General features: G+C 40.8%; 1 protein-coding gene across 4 annotated transcripts in view; it reads right to left on the bottom strand.

Annotated features, from left to right (window-relative positions):
• The window catches only part of ZNF608 (zinc finger protein 608), an 86,787-nt gene extending 65,425 nt beyond the window's left edge, over positions 1-21,362 (bottom strand). Inside the window, exons 1-2 of one of the 4 annotated variants that reach the window (XM_051789318.1) lie at positions 20,999-21,362; positions 16,932-17,978 (exon numbers count right to left, since the gene is read on the bottom strand). In XM_051789318.1, the coding sequence (XP_051645278.1) occupies positions 16,932-17,819 (888 nt within the window). In that variant the 5' untranslated portion in view covers positions 17,820-17,978; positions 20,999-21,362. Of the gene's footprint in view, positions 1-16,931; positions 17,979-18,906; positions 19,470-20,571; positions 20,676-20,998 lie in introns of those variants that run through there. The other 3 variants (XM_051789319.1, XM_051789320.1, XM_051789317.1) reach the window with 3 other exon arrangements.
• Between the last annotated feature and the right edge of the window lie 1,767 nt (positions 21,363-23,129).

The following is a 23,129-nucleotide window of genomic DNA, read 5'->3' as shown; positions in this document are numbered from 1 at the left end:
TCTGTGCCATGACTTCAAGTGGGTAACACAGTTCGTGGAGAGACTGTCCATCCCTTGCCAAAGGCTTACAATTGCTTCCTCTTCCTTTACAAGGAGGTACCTTTTTATTTCTCATCATGGAATAGCTTAGAGAAAGCTAGCTAATGTACATTAAATGTGGAAGAACAAAATGCCATTTCCACAGTCACACCTGGATCCCTAAACAGCATAGATTTGCACATAAACACAGAATTTGTCAAATTGCAATACTTGCAAAAGGAATTCAATGCTTACATATTTCCATAGGTTACCATTAACTATTTCACTGGGTACACAGGGCAATCAACAGACCAGCGAAGGACCAAAAAACTCTTTAGCACTCAAACATGCCATAAAGACAAGGCTGTTCCTGCCTTGTGCCAGCTACAAAAAAGGTTTTCCAAAGTCTAGTGGCAAGTGTACAAAGTGTGGCCAAAAAAACCCAAACCCAAAACCAACCAACCAACCAAACAAACAAAAAAACAAAAACCAAAACCAAACAAAACAACAAACACCAACCAAAACAAAAAAACCAATCAACCAAACAAACAAAACCACCAAAAAATCCCCTCCTTCTGACCACATGACAGATGTTGCTCAACCTCCTCCTACCCTAACCTCACTCCAAAAGAAAAAAAAAAGCTTCCCCTGAAGAACTGAAGGGTGAATTTTCATCTTATCTAAGTAAGCTTCATTTACACAAAGCGACTAAGTTCCAGCTCATACCATTATGCCTGAAAACTCTGTCCTTCTTGCTGTGATATTCTTAGTTATGGTCCAGAACCACCAGACAGCCAGGTAAGAAATTTCAAATGGTGCTAATGAAATGGTGCCAAAGAGGTGGAGACATCCAAAGCAGGGCAGTAAATGAGACAAGGATTTCAGCAATGAGGTTTCTACAAGCACTGTCCCTTCAGGTTAATTAAAGCTTTTTAAAAAGGAAAGCCCTGAGAGAGCATTCCAGATACAGAGCTTACCCTGGAGACTTCTGTACATTTTTGCGGTTTCACAACACATTTTCCTATTAATTTGGAAATACTTTTCTCTCCTTGGTAACCAGTTAATAAGTCCACAGAAAAAACAGGGGAAACTGACAGCGTACACCAGAGAACTAGAGACTTGACTACTTATATAATTTATCAAATGAACAGGAGGGTCTTAAGGAAACTTTTCTCCTTATATCCCCCCTCTTCTACTACCACTGAATAGAGAAAAAAGATGCGGAAAATATTAGAAAGGTACAACAATGTACGATTAAAAGGCAAGAAATTGGTATCTCACAAATGCAAGCAGAAGTCAGAATTATCACTCATCCTGTTGAAAGGAGGAGAAATAATTACACATAATGCGTAATGTGATGTAATGGCCTTCATAAAGAAAGCAGGCAGTGATGTTTATTTTTTTAATAAATTGCTCTGTTTTTCCAGGAGATTGCAAATGTTAGACTAAATGCTCAAATAAACTCAATACATATAGGTTGTAGTCACATAACCTTTTACAGCTGCAGCTGAGGTAAACTGAAATGAGCCTAGCTACTCATCACCAGCCCCATCACACCTATTCTGGAGATCACTGCCTTTCCCTTCTCATTGCCCATGTAGCCTCACCTTTCATCCCAATCGATTTGGGATGAAAAAGCACACTGTTGTGATCACCAGGACCTCTATTTGAAGCAGGATAAGAAAAGGCCCACCCTGTAGAAATGCACATCAGTGCTGACTATTGATAGTATTCTGGGTAGATGCTGTTAGCACCCTGAGTGAGATTACAGCTCAAGTTTCATTTTCAGAAACCTAACAAAACTGTTCACCAATACCTGCAGGCTGAGGTATGCTCTGGTAATCAGCTTCCAGTTTGTCCTGGCACTGCTCCACTCCTACACATTTCACAAGTGCAGTTTCACTGCTTATCCAGATGCAAAGACTAAGGTATAGCCAAGACATTTGCAGGCACTCTTTTGTAAGACCACTGTGCAAAACCTTTTGTGGGAGAATTGAGCAAAAATGTGACTTTTTGTGTCCAGAACTGAAGAAAACAAGATTTACCACAGCCCATTTCCACAGTGGAGAAGCCATATCAAAGAATTTCTGTAGTGCTGTAAGAGGAGTTAGTCTTGAAGTCCTGGTTCCTCTAAGCACAGCCTGACTTAAACCATCCTAAGAAATTATGTTTCCCTACTTTAAAGACTTGTAATGGTGTTTTGCTACTGCACCCCAAACCAATGAATGCAGAAATTCAACTCTAAACTGGGCTATAAGTTTAACTTTAAATAAAGCTGCAATTTAAAAGGACATTCACTTAATCTGAAAGTAACAAGTATTTCCTCCCTGATCATAGCCTGGCCTGTTAGTGAATGCTTTACAAATTTAGTAATGACTAAAACAAATTAGCCTAATTACCTGGAAAACCTAGTAGACTTTAAACTGGTAGACTTTCAACTGCCAGATCAGATGACCCTCTCTAAGTCAAAACACTGAAAATACTAAAAGTACAAGAATGAACCACAAAGGAATTGCACTTCTCATTGAGCTTATTTTTCTTCACGAAAAGCAAACACAGTGACTCTTTTGTGTCACAGTGTCAAGATCAGATCAAAACCACCTATGGGCAATAAAAATGCAGGCCAAATAAGACAGAGGAAATTGTACTCTCACCTCTATATTTCAACTTAAGAAAGGTTTGTTCCTTCTAAAATATTGAAATTTGTTAGTGCAAGTTACACCACTCACTCCACATTCAATTCTGACTGTAATATTGTATTTGCGTGGTTCTTCCTGAAAGGATTAAAAGATGCTAAACATAATTATAAGGAAAAGGAGCTCTTATGCCACCATATTATCCAGAACTATTGTTAACTTACTGAGTTAAATTGTCAGCAACTTCCTTTTTCTCAGACTTTAATCATCTTCTTGGCTTCCAGTACAAGAACAACAATAAAAAAAAATAAATTAAACCTGTATCAAATTTCCAAAATTCTGAGATTAAATAATTTCCTTGTCTTAAATTGTTAATTTAGACTGCAAATTTCCTTTTGAATTTACTGAGAGCCACAATCACGGCAACATTGCTTAATCATGGGTTATACTCTACCAAGGATACAGACAAGTTCATTACGTCTATAAGGCATTTGGTTGTGGTGCTACTGCTGAAGTAATCCCTTAACTTTCTATTACATACTTCACTACGTTGATCAAAAATGGAAGACTTAGCTTGGAGTGAATTTGCCTACTCACATCCCCTCCCCCACAAAAAAGAAATAATAATTTTGTCTTAAGAATTTATGAAACTTCACCTGTTATTTCAATGTTATAATTTTTAACTTGCGGTATGAAGACCATTCATGTATCTGTTAGAAGTAGTAACAATAAAATTATATACTTGTGCTTTAAAATTTCCTATTGCAAGTTTCTTATTAAAGACTGAGTTTATAGTTTTGCTAGTCACATTATACAGGTTTTAAAGTATGATGTGAACAAAATCACAATATCAGCACGTAAAGTTCTTTAATGGCCATAGAACACTGCTTTCAATCACTTAAAATATGTCAATGCTCATTTTACCAAACAGGTATCAGATAATAGTCTGGTTTAATGTTCCAACAGAAATAATCATTTCACAGCCTATTGAGAGTACAGAAGGACATAAACATACAAAAATATGTTTATAATTAGACTACATATAAAACACACAATTCTTACATAACTTTCATGGCAGCATTCTCCTTGCAGAGATGTTAGTGCTCATGTTGCTACTCATTTTGAAGCAACCAGATTCTGTGCCTAAATACAACGGGGGAAGTGACCTGTTCCTTGGGAATACAGTTACATGCACTTCACTATGCACTCTCTCTCATTCTTGTGACCTAGAAATGCAGCAGAAACTAAATTTAAAGAAAGAAACATGCTATTAAGAAAAGCACTGTTCTTAAGGTTACTCTTTGGTAGACTACAATTTGAGGGAAAAATATTTTTAATAGCATAACCTACTGGCAACCCTGTCTATATTTGTTTATGCATAAGCAGAGAGCAATATTTTATATACTGTCAGTGAATTTCAATCAAGCAATATGAAAAGAAACAATGCACAGCATTGCTAAGCACTTCATGAGAAAAATTACAGTGAATAAGCCACAGAAAATTCAACAGAAAAGATAAAATTTTTGAAAGGTTATAAATTACTGAAAAAAGGAAGTTCAACTGAAAAAGCTTAAACAATGTTTACTGCAGAGGTTACTCCACTTCTGCTATAATGCTTTCTTGGCTTTGATCTTTAAAACTAACGACTCATGAAAATGATATCTTCAAATTTACAGGCCACCAGTAAGCGACTCTTTAAAAAAATGTTGTACAACAATAAAGCAGAAACCACAAGCACTTCCTAACCATTTGAACTGTCAACTAATTAATTATGATACTTAAACAAAGGCCTATTTAAAAAACTTGCTCTTAAAAAGCACAGAGGAGAAAAAGAGAGAAGGAAAAAAAAAGGGTGGGGCAGTTCTAGTGAGCAAGCCAAACTGCATATTGGGGAAGGAGGTTCAAGAAAATGTATTATGTTTGCTCAGATTAACAGAAGCATTTCTCCCCCACCCCATTCAGACAGAAAACAAAATAGGGCAGCTCTTCTTGCCACAACCGGTGCCCCTTAGCTGGAAGCAGCTCCAGTTGTCAGGTTCCTGTCAGCACCAAAGTGCAGCAACACTTCCCTTCTCCCACCCTTTTGTTCCTACTTAATATGTGCAGTTTGTTCAGCAGTCTTTGCTGTTAAACAATTCATTTTTTCCTTGTCTCCTCTGCTTTAGGAGGAAGCAAAAATAGCAGGACTTAGTCAGAAAATATAAAGCTCATTTCCTGTACCTTAGTGCCTGATTCTTTCACCTCCTTGTCCATAGGATTTAGCTACCAAATAGGTCTTAATCTGTAAACAAATGATTTGCTCTACAATTAAACCATTCACTTCTGTCTTTTTTTTCCCCTCTCTTTCTTTGGCTGCTTGGCTGGTGTCCAATGTGGAGGCTCATAGGTTCTCCTATTATTTAGTGCTGGTTAAAAGGCAATAAGCTCATTTAGAGTTTATAAAACTATAAGCTATCAACAAAAGCATTTAATGCTTCTCTGAAGCACTGTGGCTTTTGGCTGAAAAATTAATAATTTGTGGCTGCGTGTGTATATGTATGTACGCATATGTGTGGAGCTGTTTTTTTAATATATTGGCTTGGTTACTCACTCTGGATGTCTTTAAGTCACCTATTGTAAGCTACAAATACATGCATTTCACTTGAATTTTAATAGTCTGTGTACTTTTTTCTCAAAAATTGACAATTACAGGAACTGCAATTCACCGTGGCTACAAAGCTGAACCTCAAACGCTTTGATGTTGCATGAGAAAAAAATGTCATGCTGTTGCAGTATTTCACAATGTTTGCAAATATTGTTTCTTTACAGAATGATGTTATGAATCACAGGAGTCTATTAGAGTAAGTAAAACCTTTAGAAAAATAAATAACATGTTAGCTTTTTCATCTCTGCAGTTAAAGAGTCATTCATGACTCAAGAGAAAATAAAATAACATCAAGATAATTCTCCTTTATCTCTATTTTTACATTTTTGTTCTTAGTAGAAAATAAGTTCTCAGGGACTACAAACCAAAACACAGCATGTGAGTGCTTTACATCATGCAGATACTCATACATACAGCATGGGGCTATCAGGCTACCACCTCAATGTGGGACAATAAAGACAATTAAATATTTTTTTAAACATGTCTATAAATAGGTGAATTATTGTAAATGAAAAGCTAAATTTACAGGTGTAAATCGCATTTAGAAATGAGAAGTACTTAGCAACTTCAACTTAAGAAATATACTTCCAATAAAATTCCACAAATCTATTCAAAGTCTATTACAGATGCTGACATCAATCTGCCAAGCTTTAGTGTGCTAATCTCCATAAAGATTTTCACTTACAAGTTTAGCTACTGTTATATTTCAGTTAAATACTCTGTGTTTGTATAGGCAACTACAGACATAAGGCATTAGAGGTGGATAGGTAATAGAACAGAATTGTCATGGAACCTCTAATGCTAGTTTTGCCTGAATAAGGAAGTTCAGACTTCCACTTAGATTCATCTTCTCCTCAGTGTTTTAGTCCTGATTTCCACACTTTCCACTCAAAATTTCACTATTTCCCCAATGAATACAACATCAGAGGCCATACTCCTACTGCAGCTGCTCGTAGGAACATGAACACCACAGAAAACCACTTAAAATTCAGTTTATATATAAGATTTTAAAGGTACACCCATGTACTCATGCACACACAAGCACAGACATATACAAAAGGACACACAAAAAGCTTTTAATTAGCTATACCTATTAAGACTCATCAGTCTGTTTCCACCCCCCTCAGCCAAATGCCAACTTCTGGAGTTGCAGATAATAGATAGCAGTCAGACAGGTGTCAGGTAAGTATGTTCGTCCTGAAAAACTAGTTAAAGGTATAAATAAATAAATAAATAAACAGTGCTTAACACTGCAGAGAAGTGTCTCTTATCCTAAACTGGCACAGCAATCACATCCAAATTTAAGCACTAACTATATGTATTGTTAACTTTATCAATGTATCTTCAGTAATTACTACCCAGCTGGAAAGGTTTTGTAAAAATTAACCAGTAAGAGGCATTTTAAACTTCTAATAAATATTTCAGTTTGAGGAAAAATAAAAATCTTGGAGGTAGTTTAAAAATAGTTTGCAACTTTTCCACCCAAGAGTAAATCTGAAGGCTCAAAAATAAATATTCAAGAACATTAATTTGTTTCTAGATGTGTTCGTGCAAGTAAAACAGCAGCCATAATGTGGAAATTTGAGTCACATTTTGCAACTAATTGAAAGCAGATTAGAACTCTGCCTCAGGGGAACATTGTCAAACTAGAAGCTGGAGCAAATGAAGAAAGAGGTGAAAGCATCGTGAAGAGCTGACAGATTTACAGTGCTCAAGGCAATAAACGGGTACTAGATGAAAATGAATGTGCCTTACTGTACTGCACGCAGTTTTCAGTCATATCTCAGCAATAAGAGCATACAGCCATGAAACAATTATTTTCAGAGAGATGGTGAAGGAAAGAGCAAGAATGAACAAAACACTACTCGGATGGTGTGCAAAAAAATATAATTCATACAGTGGCTCATGTTGCTACAAGAATAATCAAATTGGTCATACTGGGCCCTGTTTTGTAACCTGGATTCACCTCAAGTAAGGACTTACACTGACACAACTCAAGTTACTTGAGTTAAGAAAGGAGCCCTTGCTCAGTGTGAGGAAGAGTCAAAGCCTTAAGCTCGTAGGAGAAAAAAAAATCACACAGATTTTACATTTTTAAAGCTAAGAATAACACAGAACCCTGCAGACAGATAAATCAAAGGCAGGAGAGCAAAAGCCTTTTTAGAGCATGATTAGAAAAGGTTGGAGGAGATTATAAAATGAAAAGTGCAGAGGCTAATGTACCAATGCTGTAATGGAAACAGCTGCTAGCTTTCTCCTTCAGTGTTTGGCATCCATTGCAGCGTCACAGGAAAGACTGTTAAAAGATCTGGACATGAAATGTAAATAAAACTATTAGCCAAAACTCAGTTGCTGTATTTATAAAACAGTAGCAGCTCTTTTTTCATGTGTATGTATGTACATATATATATGTATGTATATATATATATATACACCATCAGCATATATTGATATATATTCACACACAAACATGTATACAATCCTGTCCTTGAACAGCAACGAGCAGCACTACTACATAGCTGCACCTTACTACTGGCTGAAGTGAGTAAGAACATGAATTTAGGTTTTTTAGTAACACAGGGTGTGGAGCAATCACCTTCACTGTTCTCAAAATGCAGCAGTATTTTTTCTTCAAATTCCAGAACTCTAGTGCAATTCAACATATAGTGCCTAGCATTAACTAGTAAAACTTTATGTCAAATATGTTCATTATATCCATAAATACTCCTGGAATATTAGATCCTTGTCGTCAGTGCAAACTAACAGAACAAATCCCTCAACATTTACTAAATCGGATTTAAAACTCCTGCCAGCAAAACAAAGTTCAATGGAGTAATGAGGTCCATTTCTAATTGTATTTGCTTCTAACTACTACCTTTGGTTGAAGAGATACAGATCTAGTTTCATTTCTCTCCTTCAAAAAGGAAAAGTTGGCAAGAACATTAAACCCCGAAACATGCAACTACTGCCATTGCTTTACTGCTAAAAGCCTATAATAAAGCACAGATTTGATAGTACTATCCATGTAGTGTGGCGAACCACACTCAAATAAACAGTTCTCCATGAAGAATGAAAACCCAAAGGCCAAACCCTTCCAATTCAAACATTATTGTTGCTTTTAACATAAGCCATCCACAGAAATCAGCCAAGGAGGTGACAGGAAATCCAAAAATAATTTGGTCTGGCCCTACACACTATGAGAAAGGAGATTACAAGTTGCTTTTCACTCTTCTTACTGCTTGAGGGAAGTGGTGAAAACTGTAAAAGCTGTGCTTACGTAACAAGCAACTGTGGTATCTACAGTCCTATTTCTACCACAGTTCAGCATAGCATCAATGAAATTCATCAATAAAGGTGGCATTTGAATAGCATGAACTTGTATTTGGGGGGGGGGATGGGCTTAACAAAACCCCTGAATTAATTCAATGGATAATGCAAATGACTAAATGTGTGCAAAATCAAACTGTCTAGTGAACACAGTTAAAGAGGCCAGATGTGCCTCGAAATTTCCTGGGAAACAGAGCCTAAACTTGGCGCCTTCTTTTATCAGAATGAAGAAAGCAAGCCCTTGGAGTTTACAAAAGTGTGACCAATTGGAGCTTAGTCTTCTGTTGCTAATTGAAGCATGAAAAAAAGAGCCGGTTTCTGAGGGCAAACTACAAACATATACTTTTTATATTCCACTGCCACATGATAAAAAACAGAATCAAGCTGACTGGTAGAAATTTGACTGGCAACCAAAGACCAAGCTATTATTTCAAACTGTTATGGGAAAGCAATAAAATTGCTACCAGGTCTCCTCATGTTACTCTTCAATAAAAAAAAAGCCATCAGGGAAATAAGAGGAAAAGAAAACACATCAAAACCTCTAAAGTTTCTTTAAGTAAAAATACACTTCTCTGGTGTTATGCCATCTGCTTCTTGGTTAACATGACAATTCAACTACTAGAATACTAGTGTTTTGAAAACACCAAGTAACCACAATCAATACATTTTAGTTTGCTCTTTTGACTGCAAAAACTGCATTCACATGCCACTATTGGCATCTGCTTCAAACATCGTCATGAGGTCTCTTTCCTTACATTATTATTTGGTAGAGTTTCTCAGGAGACAAACACCTCGGCCAAGCTGGGTTTGTGCACACAATAAGATTTAGGCTAGGGAGACTCAGAAACCAGGAGAAGGGAACCAAATATTTGGTATTCTTTTTCTGAAGATCGGCTGAGGAAGATTTATCATGAAGGACATATAATTCAATGTAGCACATTTTCACATCAAAATTAGTGAAACGAAGAGCTTCCTATTTAATTCCCAGTAGATGTTACATACAGGAGGATGCTAGAGAAGTTCATCCTTTCATCTTGAGATTTAGCAGTATTTGCCAAATTAGAGTAAAAGCAGACATATTACAAATCTCTGTCACTAAAGGCAATATTTTATTTTTATTTTGATTAGATTTTAAAAATTTAATCGGTGCCACACTGACCCTAGACCTGGAAAACCTATCTGTACAGTTATCAATCCTCCTTCATTCCATGCAACTTGTCCTGTGCTCACTTAGGTTGTTTAATCAAGTAGTCTTAGTATATGTAAGCATATATATTATGGATGTGTACATGTATATGCAAACAGGGGCATCAGAGGAAACCTATTCCCACCCTCTTGATATTTCTCTCAGTTTTTTTAAAAAAAGAAAACAAAAATGGCAAAGAACTTGCCCATCAGTCCAGTGGCTCTGGGTAGTTTTGCAACTTTCATTCAAATATAAAGGCCTTGTTCCAATTGCCAAGACCGCTTTGTAAGAATTGAAAGAGGAAGTGCAGTAGAGAGCGCTTACTGAAATCCTGCAGCACAACCAAAAGTCATTGCCTGACCTTCCTATTTGCCCAAATGGCCTTCAGTAAATTGTGGGTTTAATTCAAGAATGTAATAATAATTTTAAAAATCTCATGATTTAAAATCTAATTTAAGAAAGCCCCTCAAGTCTTGCTATGAAAACTGGTAATCATCTTTATTAAAATTACCATGTTTCAAACATATTTTTAAGCAAATTAAAGAAGGATAGCTTGCATTATTGTTCACTTTGATGAAAGGCTGCATTGCAAAAGATCTGCACTAGGCAGAAACGCTCTGGTGCAAAAGGAGTAAAAACGTTTAAACTACCTTTGTTGATTGTTAAAAAGGTATTTACTTTTTGCAATTATGCATGATCAGTCATTTCCATGGAAGACCATTTTGCTCTCTTTCATCAAACAGTGAATGTTACGTACAGATCACATTTTTAAAAAAAAAATCCATGTATTTTCTGTGATTATTAGGAAATAAAAAACTCTTTGTCATGTAAACACACTAAATCAAACACTAGTTTTTAGTAAAAACAATGGCCAGCCCTACAACTGAAGTCACTGCGTCCACAGATCCACAGGTGTGACCCTATCTGAGGACTCATGGGAGGATGTATTTCTGTTGTAAGAAATAAGTACAGGTAAGAAGTCAGATAACCTTTCCACCCTTTCAGGGAACACAGCAATATATCACCATGTACATTAGAACATCATATAGGTACAATACAAAGCTAGTACAATGCTAAGCGTATTACATAAATATTATGCTTATCCAACCTGGCTGTTGGATCATCTGTACAAAGTATCTTAGCTCAGAGCAGGGTAGGCTCTAAAACTTCATTATTATAATCAGCAATTCCAACTATATATCATGAAATAAATCTGCAACATGTAGCTGACATGCCATTCAAAAAGTGAGTACTACATCTGAGAAACACAGACCATGTGGCAATGACACAAAGCTGCCTAAATTCCTGCAGAAGCAAGCTAACCTTTTTCAAGAGTGGGTAACAGAAATTCAAAATATATGTCCTTATCCAAAATGGAACCACAGCTGAAGGATAGCTGAAATGTTTGTACCTCCAAGATGATATTTCTGATGATCCTTGTAAAATACTTGCTCAATACCACATGCACCAATAACCATGTGAAATGTGGAGAAACAGATTTCAATGGTGTTTTTATTCTTTTAACCTACTTTCAGAAATGCAAATCACATGGTTAACACAGAGCACATAAAGGGTAACCTGCATTCAACATGCAAAGGATGTGTCCAGTTAACAGAAAGCGGACCCCAAGATCTCCCAGAAATGTCAGTACTACAGAGATCATCCATTTCTTATGGGTAAAAAAAAAAAGGAAACAAAAATGGCACGAGTTTTAGCACGCAAGAAATCTGCACATTTCACATTTATGATTTACATTGTTGTCGATAAAATAGCTTTCCAATTATGAAGGCCGTCGTAGAAGAAGCTGGAATGCATTCTGTGTTAATGATCACAACCAGGGGTCCAAGCTTTACTCTTTTGTCAGAGATACAGCAGATCCTCCCCGCAGCTTCACCATTAACATGTCTGTTTCCTGTCAGACCACTCAGAGATAATGTCATTTATCTCAGGGCGGCACAAGACCAGTCATTAGCTTCAGTAAAAGACCTCAAACAAAGGCCGGATGGCATTTTATCCAGGGCTCATAGGCTGCAGCCAAGAATCTCATTGCCTAGCAGTTTAGAACAAGTTATCTCTAAAAGAGTAATTTTCTCCATATCAACAATTCTAGAACACTTCTCTGAAGAGCAGAAAAATATACATGGAAAATTTTAGTCAATGGTTTTATCGTATGCAATTAGGTGACTGATAAGAGCTTGCTAAAGTTATCCTTTGAGAGTTTGTTTTTTGGTGTATTTTTGGGTTTTTTTCTGGGGGGGGGTGTTCCTCCCTTCCCCCTCCTTTTACTTCGTAAGGAAAGACACAGTAAATCAGATTCTACCTGAACAGTCAAACCTTTGAAGAGCTGACCCTTATTGTGTTTGCCTGCAGGAGGTGATTCACTATTATAAATTTTTCAATGACTGGGCTTCTGGAAATCTCTTTAAATGAAAGTAGTACTGGTTAACTGTATGTACGAACACATGTTTTCACAGTCTCTCCGGTATTATTGCATTTCAGAAAGCTTCTATAAAGTGCCAGGTGAACTTTTTAAAATAATGATAATAATAATTAAAAAAAGAAAGAAAGTTGAAAAATACTAACAAATCTCAGCTATTCAATTCCTGGGCTTATGCTGAAAACTAGGAACAGATGGTACTTTCCATGTTACTTGAATCTGGTTATTGAACACCTCTATGGTTACGGGAGATTTTGCTTAGCACTTTTAACATACATTTCATTTATTGGACTATAAAATGCTACTTTGGAAAAACAAGTCTTTATATGGCTATAATTAAAACAGTCTTGCAGGAAAGCCCTTTAACATGGAGAACATGGTTAACCTCATGACATCTGGACAATCAATCCTTTCCTTTTTACTGGGTATTTATGAAGTTATTAAAATTGTAAAATTACCAATGCCCAAAATGAAATATTTTTCCAGTGGTTCCGAGTACGGTTATCAGACGGCTTCCCTACTTGATTTGATAGATGTTCTAGACCAGCCTCCATTGTGCTACGCTAACTCTTGCTTTGCACAGGAATTCAATAGCAGACCTGGTCATACATATTGGCAGAGGTCAGCAAGTTCGCACGGAAAGCTTTCCTCAGCCAAAGGGCAACACCTCTTCACCCAGCTCAAAAAGCACCGTCACACTACTAGACAGCACTACAGAACTTTAAGAACCTTGAGCTGTGCTTATTGTTAGACATCCATAGTTATCAATGTTTTTAACAGCTAAATCCCTTATGTAGCTTTCAAAACAGTTTGCAGTCAAACAACAATAGACTTTGTTCTTTAATTACAGCAAGTGACCTCCCTGCCCTTTTATTTCACAGTGAATAAACTACACACAAGACCGGCAAGAAAAGTACATGAAAAACATATCTCCATAACATCATTAATCAAAGCATGTACTTAAATAATTTACATCAACAGGAAAATGCACCCAGAGATTCCCGATGAAGTGCAAAACACCCTCAAATCCTGCATTTAAATAAAAAAAAAAGTGAAAATAAAATAAAGAATGAAAGAATACAAGCCAAGAACGTTAATTTGTTGAAGACAACTTTCAAATGAGAAATGCAGTCTTAATGAGAAGCACTGAGCTAATAAAAGAGAAAAATTCAATCCTGGAGTATCACTACACTGATACATTTAGAAGTGTAACTAGACCCCTCCAATTACAGCTTTGTGTCTTCTGTACTATTTTAATGTAAACATACTGATTTTCCCATACCAAATACAGTTTTCCCATATCTCAAACTGTGACTGAATCCCAAAATCTCCTCACAATGCACACAAAGCAGTTTTTGTAGATACCCTGAACACTTTTCAATATAACAGTTGTTAAAAATACAGAAAAACTTAGCTGAAACAGATGAAGAGTTCATGCTGACAAACAGTCACTAACTGTGCTAAAAATGGTATGGATGAGAAATGGAAAATGGAGACAGGTTTTAACACCAAAAATCTTAGGAGTGGTTAGCCTACCTGTCAAAGCTACTTATTCAGACATGTCACTGGTGGCTTAACCACAAAATGGACTGCACAAATATAGCTCAAATATCTTAGCATACTTTGACTTTATCCACATATTAGGGGAGTGGCGACTTTTACAACATACTTGCGGATTCCGCATAAAAGAGCCAGCAGAACACAGTCATTGATTTAATTAGGCTTCATAAGATCCAATTTATCATGTTTTACATGACTTTCCGCAGCAAGGAAACAGAATAAATAGACTAAAAATAGACATTGAAGCATGCTGTGAAAGCTAAACAGTGACTACAACTCCTGGGAATCTGTTCCAAGCTTTTCACAAATAGTAAACAAATGCAATATTATATTCCACACCACATATAAAAACCTGTAGATTTTGAATCAGCAGGCATGAACTCATTTGATTCTAAGAGGAAACTTCCAAATTTACAAGGCATGTCTTGCACAACAGTAAGATAACTGGAAATTGATTTTAACATGCATGCTTGAAAATCACAGAAATACAGACACAAAGTGCTTTTTTCAAGTACATCAGGTATGTTCTAGTGCATAAACAGTCAAAGCAATAACACTTCGGGAATATAAACCCCTTAAAAATATCTTCCTAATGATTATTAATCATTTTGAGGAAAAAAAAGCCATAACAACAAACATAAAACACTCGAGTGTCACTAATATTGCCACTAGCTGGACTTCAGGTATCAACCATTGTCAGCAACAAGCTGTATTATTAACATTACTGTTCGTCTAAAAGAGAACATTCCTGGGTAGGAAAAACGCTAAGGGATGTTACTTAAGACAGAAAGCAAGCACACCATTGTGCCAGACAATGGCCAAGGCTGCACGACTCTGATGTGCAAAGCTTCTGTTAAAGCCAGTGTGTGCCAACAGCAGTGGCTGTCGCTGGAAATGCAAGCTCCAGACCTCCTCCTGGAGAGACATCTACAACACACAGAGTGTACACTGACGCTGAACCCGGCTCCATACATGTTTGCTCTAAATTTGCATGCCATCCCATTTACATTGCACATAAGATTACTCGTACGTTTACAGATTCTTCATACAATTTCCTGTGTGACTATAGAGTTGAAAGAACACAAAAACGGGAGAAACCACACCACCCTCTAATCTCTGTTGCCATGGCAGCAGCCTTTGAGATACTGAAATGTTCAGATTGCCAGCTAAACAAAATTGTTGAATGTGAACATTTGGCTGAGAGATTAAAAGGCTAAGGAGGTTGCAAAAGGGCAGTACCTCCCACATTCCAGGCAGCCACTGAATCCAATCAAATGGCTCTGACTCTTTAACCACAGCCATTGTGAAGACCGGATTAGGGCAATTTATCTAGATAGTTAAAACAGATTAGAGAACTGCAATTTGAAGACTATTGGCAACAGAAGTAAATGCCTACTGTACTAAGTTAATAAAGAGACCATGAGATTTTAGGACACCTTTCCACCGCGAACAGCACTTTTCATAAATCAAAGCACAAACGTACACATGAATAACACAGCAATCTGGTTGTCTCATCTGCATTTAGAAAAGGTCACAAGGCTCATTCAAATTCAACCACAGATATGCTATCTTAAAAGCAATAATATGCATACAATATAAAATTTAATTTGTTCCTCGCCTTGAACAAAAGCCCTTGAAATTATCTTCTAGTACTAACAAATATCTCGTGTCACAAACACCCAAATCTAATCTTCTAGTCGACTTAGTATTACAAAAACTCCAACATGACCAAAATACAAAAAGCCAGTATCCCGGTCGTAAAAAGACATAACTTTTCCCCCGAGACCTTCAGCCCTCCCAGACACATGCGGGCCAGTTAACACCAACCCAAAAGTTTTCCCATCGCTGGGAAGTTGTAAAAGCAGGTAATTTAAGACCAACAGCTGACAATACAGTTACACTCTAACATCCTGAGATTGTTCGTTTGGAAGGTGTTAGTTTGCTTTATTTTTCAGGCAGACCAGGTTACTTTTGTTTAACAACCTGTAGAATTCACTGAAGTTGTAATCCTGGGCAACCAGTCACCCTCAGGTCCCCCAGAAGATGCCTTCTGCCCTAGGGACAGAACAATTCCCACCAACACCAGAATCTCCTTGAACCAGCAGTTAACAAAAGACAACAAGCTCTCCCTCTACCCTTCCCAGAGAATAGAGTCATGGCCATCTATTCTTACAGAAAGCATCCTTCGTAATGTAATAGAAAGGAATAAAAACACACACCCCCGTCTGATTTCTTTCATACATTTCGACCACTCAACAAACAAGTAGTTCAAATCCAAGAGCCAGCACAGCTCAGAGAGGAAAACTCCCCCAGACAGGAGACAAACTGCACCCCTCTGTTCCAAAAGCTGTTTTGCACACACATATCTCAGCACAAAGTGCATTTCCCTCCTCCCAGCATCCTCCTTCCAGGAAGATGAGAGGCACCGCCTGTCTGCTAGCTCCTTCCTCCCAGTCTGCTACACCAGCTTCTGGGGCCTCTGGGGCTCCTGCACCACAGGACCCCTCAACATGATAAGCATCCTGCATTTCCACAAAGGGCAACAGCGGAGCCTTGGTCTCCACTGATACCTCCTGTTTCCTCCCCCAAGCACAATCTCAGCTCCAGACAGTGGGTCAGAGAAGGGAGAGGGGTTCCTTTAGACTTTGGGAGAGGAACAGCCACAAATGCCTGCCAGTGTTGTGGAAGAGAGTCAGCACATACAAGACCTGCTGCTCCTGGAGCGTGAGCTATGCACACCCCAGCCTGAGAACACATGCCATCCCACGGGTACCGCTGCTTTCTGCTAAGACTGGGGCCAGTTAAGTCGGGGTCACCTCGGGGTTTCTCCTTTTGGGTGAGTGCAATCAAAAGGAACAGACAAAAGAGAAACATTCTCCAAGTCTGAGGACAGGGAGAGGAAATCATAAGGAAGAGCAGCACACTGAAAACATGGTGTCTTCTGTATAGGGAAGAGGTCTCTGGGTTGGTTTTGGTTTGGATTTTTTAAAGAAAAGAGGAAGAACAGATGCATGTTACAAATACACAGCAGAGAGAAGGACACAGGCGCCAGACGCACGGTCATGGGACACTTATTATAGACACAGGGAAACACAGAAGAGGTGGAGAGGAGCTTTGTCCTACCTTTTCTGTTTTCAATTTCTTGATTCGCCTGTGGCTCTCCTCCTCCTCCTCTTCCTTCTTTACCAAAATAGAGTTCCCCATTAACCCTGAATCCGGGGTACTTTTGCTCACCTCCCCCACAGCAGAGGAGGTGCAGTGAAAGGGGCTGCTGCTTCCACCACTGCCTCCCTTGGCCCCAAAGCCATAGAGGTGCCCAGAGGAAACTTGGCTGCTGCCACCCCCACTGCCATTGGGGTGGCCCTGCTGTAGGTCATGCTGCTTGTCCTTCCTGGATTTTCCTGCATCTTTATCCCGCTTGGAGCCTCTGCTCCCCAGGGCTTTACCTGGTTTCTCCTCTTTGTTTTTCCCACAAGAGGCAATGGTGGTGGTGTTGCTGGTGGTGTTATTATTGCCGTTTGGGTTACTGCTCACGCTTTGACCCAGTGCTGAATTCATGCCAGTTGCCTCTCCAGGGCGCCCTTGGACTTCCTGCCTCTTGCCAGCACTGCTGATCTCAGGAATCCCATACAAGGCAGCAGAAGGCAGAGATTTATTAGCATCCTTAGAAGTTTTACTCCTTTTCACTTTTGATTTGCTAGTCTCTTTGTGAGAGGAATTCCCCTGGGGAGCAGAGGGCTGAACAGAAGCAAATTTTAGGCCATCAGCTAAGGCTGAGGTAGCATTAGCCCCACTGGAAGCCAGACCCCCACAATCCTTGGAGCTGGTGTTGCTGCTGCTGGTGGTATTAGTAGAATTATTCATCTCAAATTTCTGTCTGTCCTTCTCCAAATCGGCGTCCAAATCGATTATTAAATTCCCAACACCGATTTCCCAATCATCGCCACTGTCATAAGTGTCAACTGCGTTTGGATCCACACCTTTTCCTGCAGTGGAAGTGTTCAATGACATCCTGAATATGAGATCTCTAGAGTAAAAATCTGATGAACTTTCCTTTGGAGATGTGGGGACATTCGTTTATCTCCGTTGGGCTCTCTCTTAAGTTCAACTCTTGTCTTCCTCCCTCAGGTGTGTCTAGGCTCAAAACGTGCAGTCCACGTCCACCTTGTCCTGTGAGGAGGGAAAAAGGCAAATAGTTCTTGTCTAGGTTTTACCAGAATAAAACATGACTCAATAAAAAAAGAGTAAGGTAGGGGGAAGCAAAATCTTTCACCATTGCCACACTCTTTCCTTAAGTTTGCTAAACCTGAGGCAGTGACTGCGATGCTTTTATACCGAGTATCTTTAATCTAGTTGTATACCAACATTCAGTCTCTCTTAAAAAACTATGCCCACAAAAGAAAAAAAAAAAAAGAGAAAAAGAAAGAAAAAATTAACTACATGATTCAAATCCACAAAGCTCAGGAAATACAGTCTTAGAAGTGGTGCCTAGCTGTTGGAGCACATGTTGTAATCTAACCCCTTGGACCACCACCTAGGCACGAAAGAGAAAAAAGGAAGGACACGGATTCACTCCTCACTGCATTCCATGGATTTTGTGGCTTTAAACCAGACCCTTGAAGTTTTGTGACTCTCCTATATTATCTTTTACCCCTCTTCCACTTAATCTCTTGGGAGGGGGAGGAGAGAGCGCTAAGGGAAGTGGGAAACCTCATTTTCCTTGCCACGATACAGCTTCTGTTAAAAACAACAACCTATAAACACAAATGTTTACTGGAAAATATTAAACTCCATAGGTTAAAAAGAAGAGAAGAAATAAAAATTTCCTTTAAAAAATATTCTTAAGATAACAGTTCTAAAAGCATTTCTAAGGTACTCCTAGGTCACAAAATTGTTAGGTCTGTTAAATATAGTATTACTGACTGTACAGGAAACTGATTAAGACATACACTTTAAGTGATCTGCACCAAGGTGGCCTCAGTGACCGCAAATGAGTGTGTGTTTGACAAAGCTTAGTTAAAACGATTTTTAAAGGGATCTCTCCCTTTTACAGTCGACTGCCGAAATATTTATACATATATATATGCATAATGCTTACCTTTAATCCTTCATAATTTTTTAATTAAACCAGCAAATCAAAATGCTGTTCCCACTCGTCTCAGCAACAACTCTGTGCCTCATTTTACTTAAAGAGCAAGTGATCAAGAAGTAGAAAGCAAGTATCATCTCAGCCAGTATAAATCGGTCAATAACATATCTCCCCCTAGTTTGGCACACGGATCAGAAGTCCTTTTTTGATTTTGTTTGTTTGTTTAGGCTTTTTTCCTCCTTGTTTAAAAAAAAAAAAAAAAAAGGAAAGAAAAAAGAAAAAAAATGCTGTGCCTCACAACTTTACCAGCTGGTAGGTAGTATTTCACATTCAGAAGTGAAGCATCAAGGACCAGATTTTTGTTTGTTTGCTTTTCCTGAATAAGCACCGAGAGGTAATAATCATCACAGTAATTTAAAAAAAAAAAAAAAAATGTTTCCCCAACTTCACACTCCGTCTTCAGCCCCGGACCCGGGAGCCATCCTGATCAGTAAGTAATGATCCCATGAAACAAACCTACAGGCGCCCGGGTGTTACAAGACAGAATGTGCTAACATCGGGATAAATTAGTGAAAGGGAGGAAGGAAAAAAAGAAGAAGAAAGGACTGAAAATCTGGGCTGGATTCCGCCTGTTAGTTGGGAAGTGGCATTTTTTTCGCCCGTCCTGACAGATCTGATTTCTTGAAGTAACTTGAGGGGAAACGGGCGGGGGACGTGGGGGAGGGGGAGGGGGGGCGAGGAAGAGGAGGAGGAGCGGGAGGGGGGAATCACTGATCTGATAAACCGGTTATCAAAACATTTTGTGGGAGGGGAGGAAGGACTGCGTGCTCTCAAACGAAGTAAATTTTCCCAGGGGTAAGATTTCGGGGAGAGGGGTGTCTGTCCCCGTCCGTTCCTCCCTCCCCCTTCCAGCCTTAGATCAGCTCTTTTTAAAAACAGGAATACAAAAAAAAGCACAGGCACGCATCAGAATTTCGAGTTGCTGTCTCGGGAAAAAAAAAAAATAATAACAACGAAAAACCCGTGAGCTTGGGCTAATCAGTCATGCGGTAAGTAATTCAGTAATTAGAGTCCGAGAAGATAAAGCAGACGACCTTTCTGTCAGGACAGATCGCTCCCACCTTATTGTCTCGGCAAACCTCGCAGTCTACCGCTATCCTTTCTTCCTCCCCCCAACCCCCCTTCCCACCCTCCCTTCCCCAAGTCAGACGGTCTCGGAGCTTTAGCTTAGTATTTCTAATTAGCCGGCGATGGGAAGCTAAAAGCCGTAATGAATTGCCGGTGGCGGGAGGGCGGGAGCGGGGGGTGTGGGGGAGGCGCGGCGGGTCCCGCCGCCCGCTCGCGCCGCCCGCGTCATGTGACGCCGGCGGGCTCCATTGGCCGCCGCCAAGATGGGAGCCGAGCGCGGCCGGCGGGCCCGGCGAGGCTCTGACCGCCGAGCAGCACACCCGGCCCGCCCCGCCGCTCACCGCCGCCCCCGCGCCGGGCCGGCGGCAGCTCCTTGGAGCCCCGGGGCTGCCCCCCAGGAACGCCCCGCGGAGCCCCTCGCCGTCTCCCCGGAGGGCGCCGCCACCTCGGGGCTTTCCCTTCCCCGCGCCTCGGGTCTAGGGAGACCGAGACGGCGCTGGAATCGGCCAAGGCATCAGCCACCGACGGGCGACCCCACACACGCACCCCCCAGCTTCAGCCTCGCGTTCCTGGTGCCTCCGTGTGACTGGCGAGGTGCCTCCCCGTCTGTCGGTGCCCCATCGCTTCTGCGAGCGAGCGCCGTGCTCTCGGGACCGAGGGGGGCGGGGGAGCTATACAGGGTTGTCTGTAATGGTGTCACTTTTATTCCCCCCCCCCCCCGCTTAGTTAAAATCCCAAAAAGGCACTACGCTTTAACGCCCCCCCAAGTGCACCGTCAAGTATTTGTGTGGCTACACTGCTTTCGCCCTCAGTTCCCTCAAATAACTCACCCTGTTTGTGGGATTTATTTTTTTTCTCTTTTAAAAATCCCAAAGAACCCTAGTTAACTCCCAAAACTCTTTAACACTCCCCTTTGCAGAGAAAAAAAAAATCCCCTCTAAGTGCTATAGACACACCACGCAACCGTACTTACGGTCTGTATTGGATCGAGTTGACCTTTTCCTTCTAACTGCATTGAGTGTGTTTTTGTTGCAGCCGCTTTTTATTTTAGGAAAAAAAATCTAATGTCTTCAACAGATTTATTGTGTTTGGAAGAAGAGAGCACCAAATAACCATGAACCTTCCTTTCTTTCTAGAAACAAAATTAAAACAACAAAAATAAAATATAATAAAACAAAATAAAAACGGGGCAGAGAAGGAAAAAACGGCATGTGTGTCTGTCCCCTCACAGGCTGACACGCTCACAGGGGACAGGGGCGCTGCCCCCACGGCAGCGGCCGAGGCGGGGGAGTGGGAGCTCCGCTCCGCGCGGTACCTGAGAGGGACTTTTCTTTGTTCGCGATGCCCTTTCCCTGCCGCCCAATCAGAACCCCGCTTTTATGAAACCAGGCCCTCCGATTGGCCCGCCGCTCCTCCTGCCTGCCGGCGAGGGCGAGAGACAGAGACACGCACTCGCTCGCTCGCACGTCGGGCACTCACTCGCTGAGACACACTTCGTACACACACACACACATCGTACACACACACACCCGCAGCCCCTCGCTACGGAGCCCTCAGCCTACACCGAGCCGGCAGCCTCCTCGCTGCAGCCAGCTGCAAATCGTGTTTCCCATTTCAATTATCCTGTATAACATTTAGGGCTTAGGGAGAGGAGAAAAAAAAATGAGGGGGAACAAAAAAAAAAAAAAAAAAAAGAGGAAAGAGAGCGGGAGGAAGGAGGAAAAAAATAGAAAACCAAGGTGGAGAGTAGCTCTGCCAAGACTCACATGTCGGGAGGAAGACTCCCTCATTTCTTTTTAATTTAATTTCAGGGCAGTTTTCGAAGCGATGATGAATGATTTTTCTGTGCCGGTTTCAAAGAGGCAATTTAGAATCTCAGTCATAATTTTTAAATGCCCCCTCATTCAAGATTATAACAGCTTGAAGCCAGCGAGAGAGGACTGCTGATACACATGTGCGATTATTTTCGTGCTTAGTGGAGGAGAAAAGCAAACAGTGTCTGGAGGAAGGGGCTGAGGGGAGGTTCAGGGCAGGGCAGCACCCCCACCTCTGCTTGGGGGGGGGCACCTAGCCGCTGCTCTGCTCTCGAATCAGCCCTCTTTCTTGCATCAACTTTCTACAGCTCCTCACGTATTTTATTACATGTTCGTTTTTACAATATGGCTTAAGTTAGGCAGGTCGGGTTTTATTCTTTCTTTCTTCCTTTCTTACCCCCCCCCCCCTTTTTCGGAAGGAGGGGGAGCAGAAAATAACCCTTTTGTTTCCAGACTGCTGATTTACTGCCGCACGCACTGAAGTGTGAATGCCAGCGACCCTATAACTACCACGTGAACATCCTTTCACAGGAATTAGTAACACAAATCTTCCCTATCGGGCTTTGTGTAGCTCGAAAATATCCCCCTTAATCATTCCTTTTGTTTACGTTGGGAGCCATTATGCTACACCACTGCGTTAAATTGCGTTTAACCCTTCGCGGACGGTGGGGGTGGGGTGGGGGCGGCGGCCGCCCGCGGGCACCGGGGGGGGGGGCGGGGCGGGACGGGACGGGACACGGCCCCTGGCCCCGCAGGCACCCTGTCCCTTTTCATACACTTAAGCACGGTCTATTTTTTTTTTCCCTCTCTCCCCCCTCCCCCCTCCCGCCTTTTCCCTTGATCTCTCTGGGACTGATCTCCCTGTGAAAATCGATACGGGATGTTTTTCTTGCCAAACGCACGCGTTGCCCAAGTCAAGGTTTCCGGCGAAAAGTCAAACCGTGGCATTTACGATGTCCTGCACACCCATGACAGGGTGACAAAATACCTCCTTTGGACCTCATCCAGCTGAGCAAAGCACGCGCGTTCGCGCCCCCGTTTTACACACTTCCCATCCGAGGGGCGATTAGCGGAGAGGTACCGGAGGAGCAAACCTCCCTGAACCTGCTTCGCAGCGAGGGCTTTACAGAACGTGAAACAAGCCGTGTGGGGGTAAAATCCGCCCGTGGTGTGGCACCCGACCATGCCTTACCCACCAGATCACCACGACCACGGGCCTCGGCAGGAAAGGCTGCCCTCCCGATCCTCTGAGCGTTCTGATAACGAAGAGTTTATTAGCAGGGATAAGTT

This window comes from Manacus candei, unplaced genomic scaffold (assembly GCF_025592945.1).
Source record: "Manacus candei isolate 608988 ecotype Guabito, Panama unplaced genomic scaffold, ASM2559294v1 h1tg000027l, whole genome shotgun sequence".
Taxonomy (NCBI): Eukaryota; Metazoa; Chordata; class Aves; order Passeriformes; family Pipridae; genus Manacus; species Manacus candei.
The sequence above is the reverse complement of the archived record's forward strand: the minus strand, read 5'-3'. Positions and strand labels throughout refer to the sequence as shown.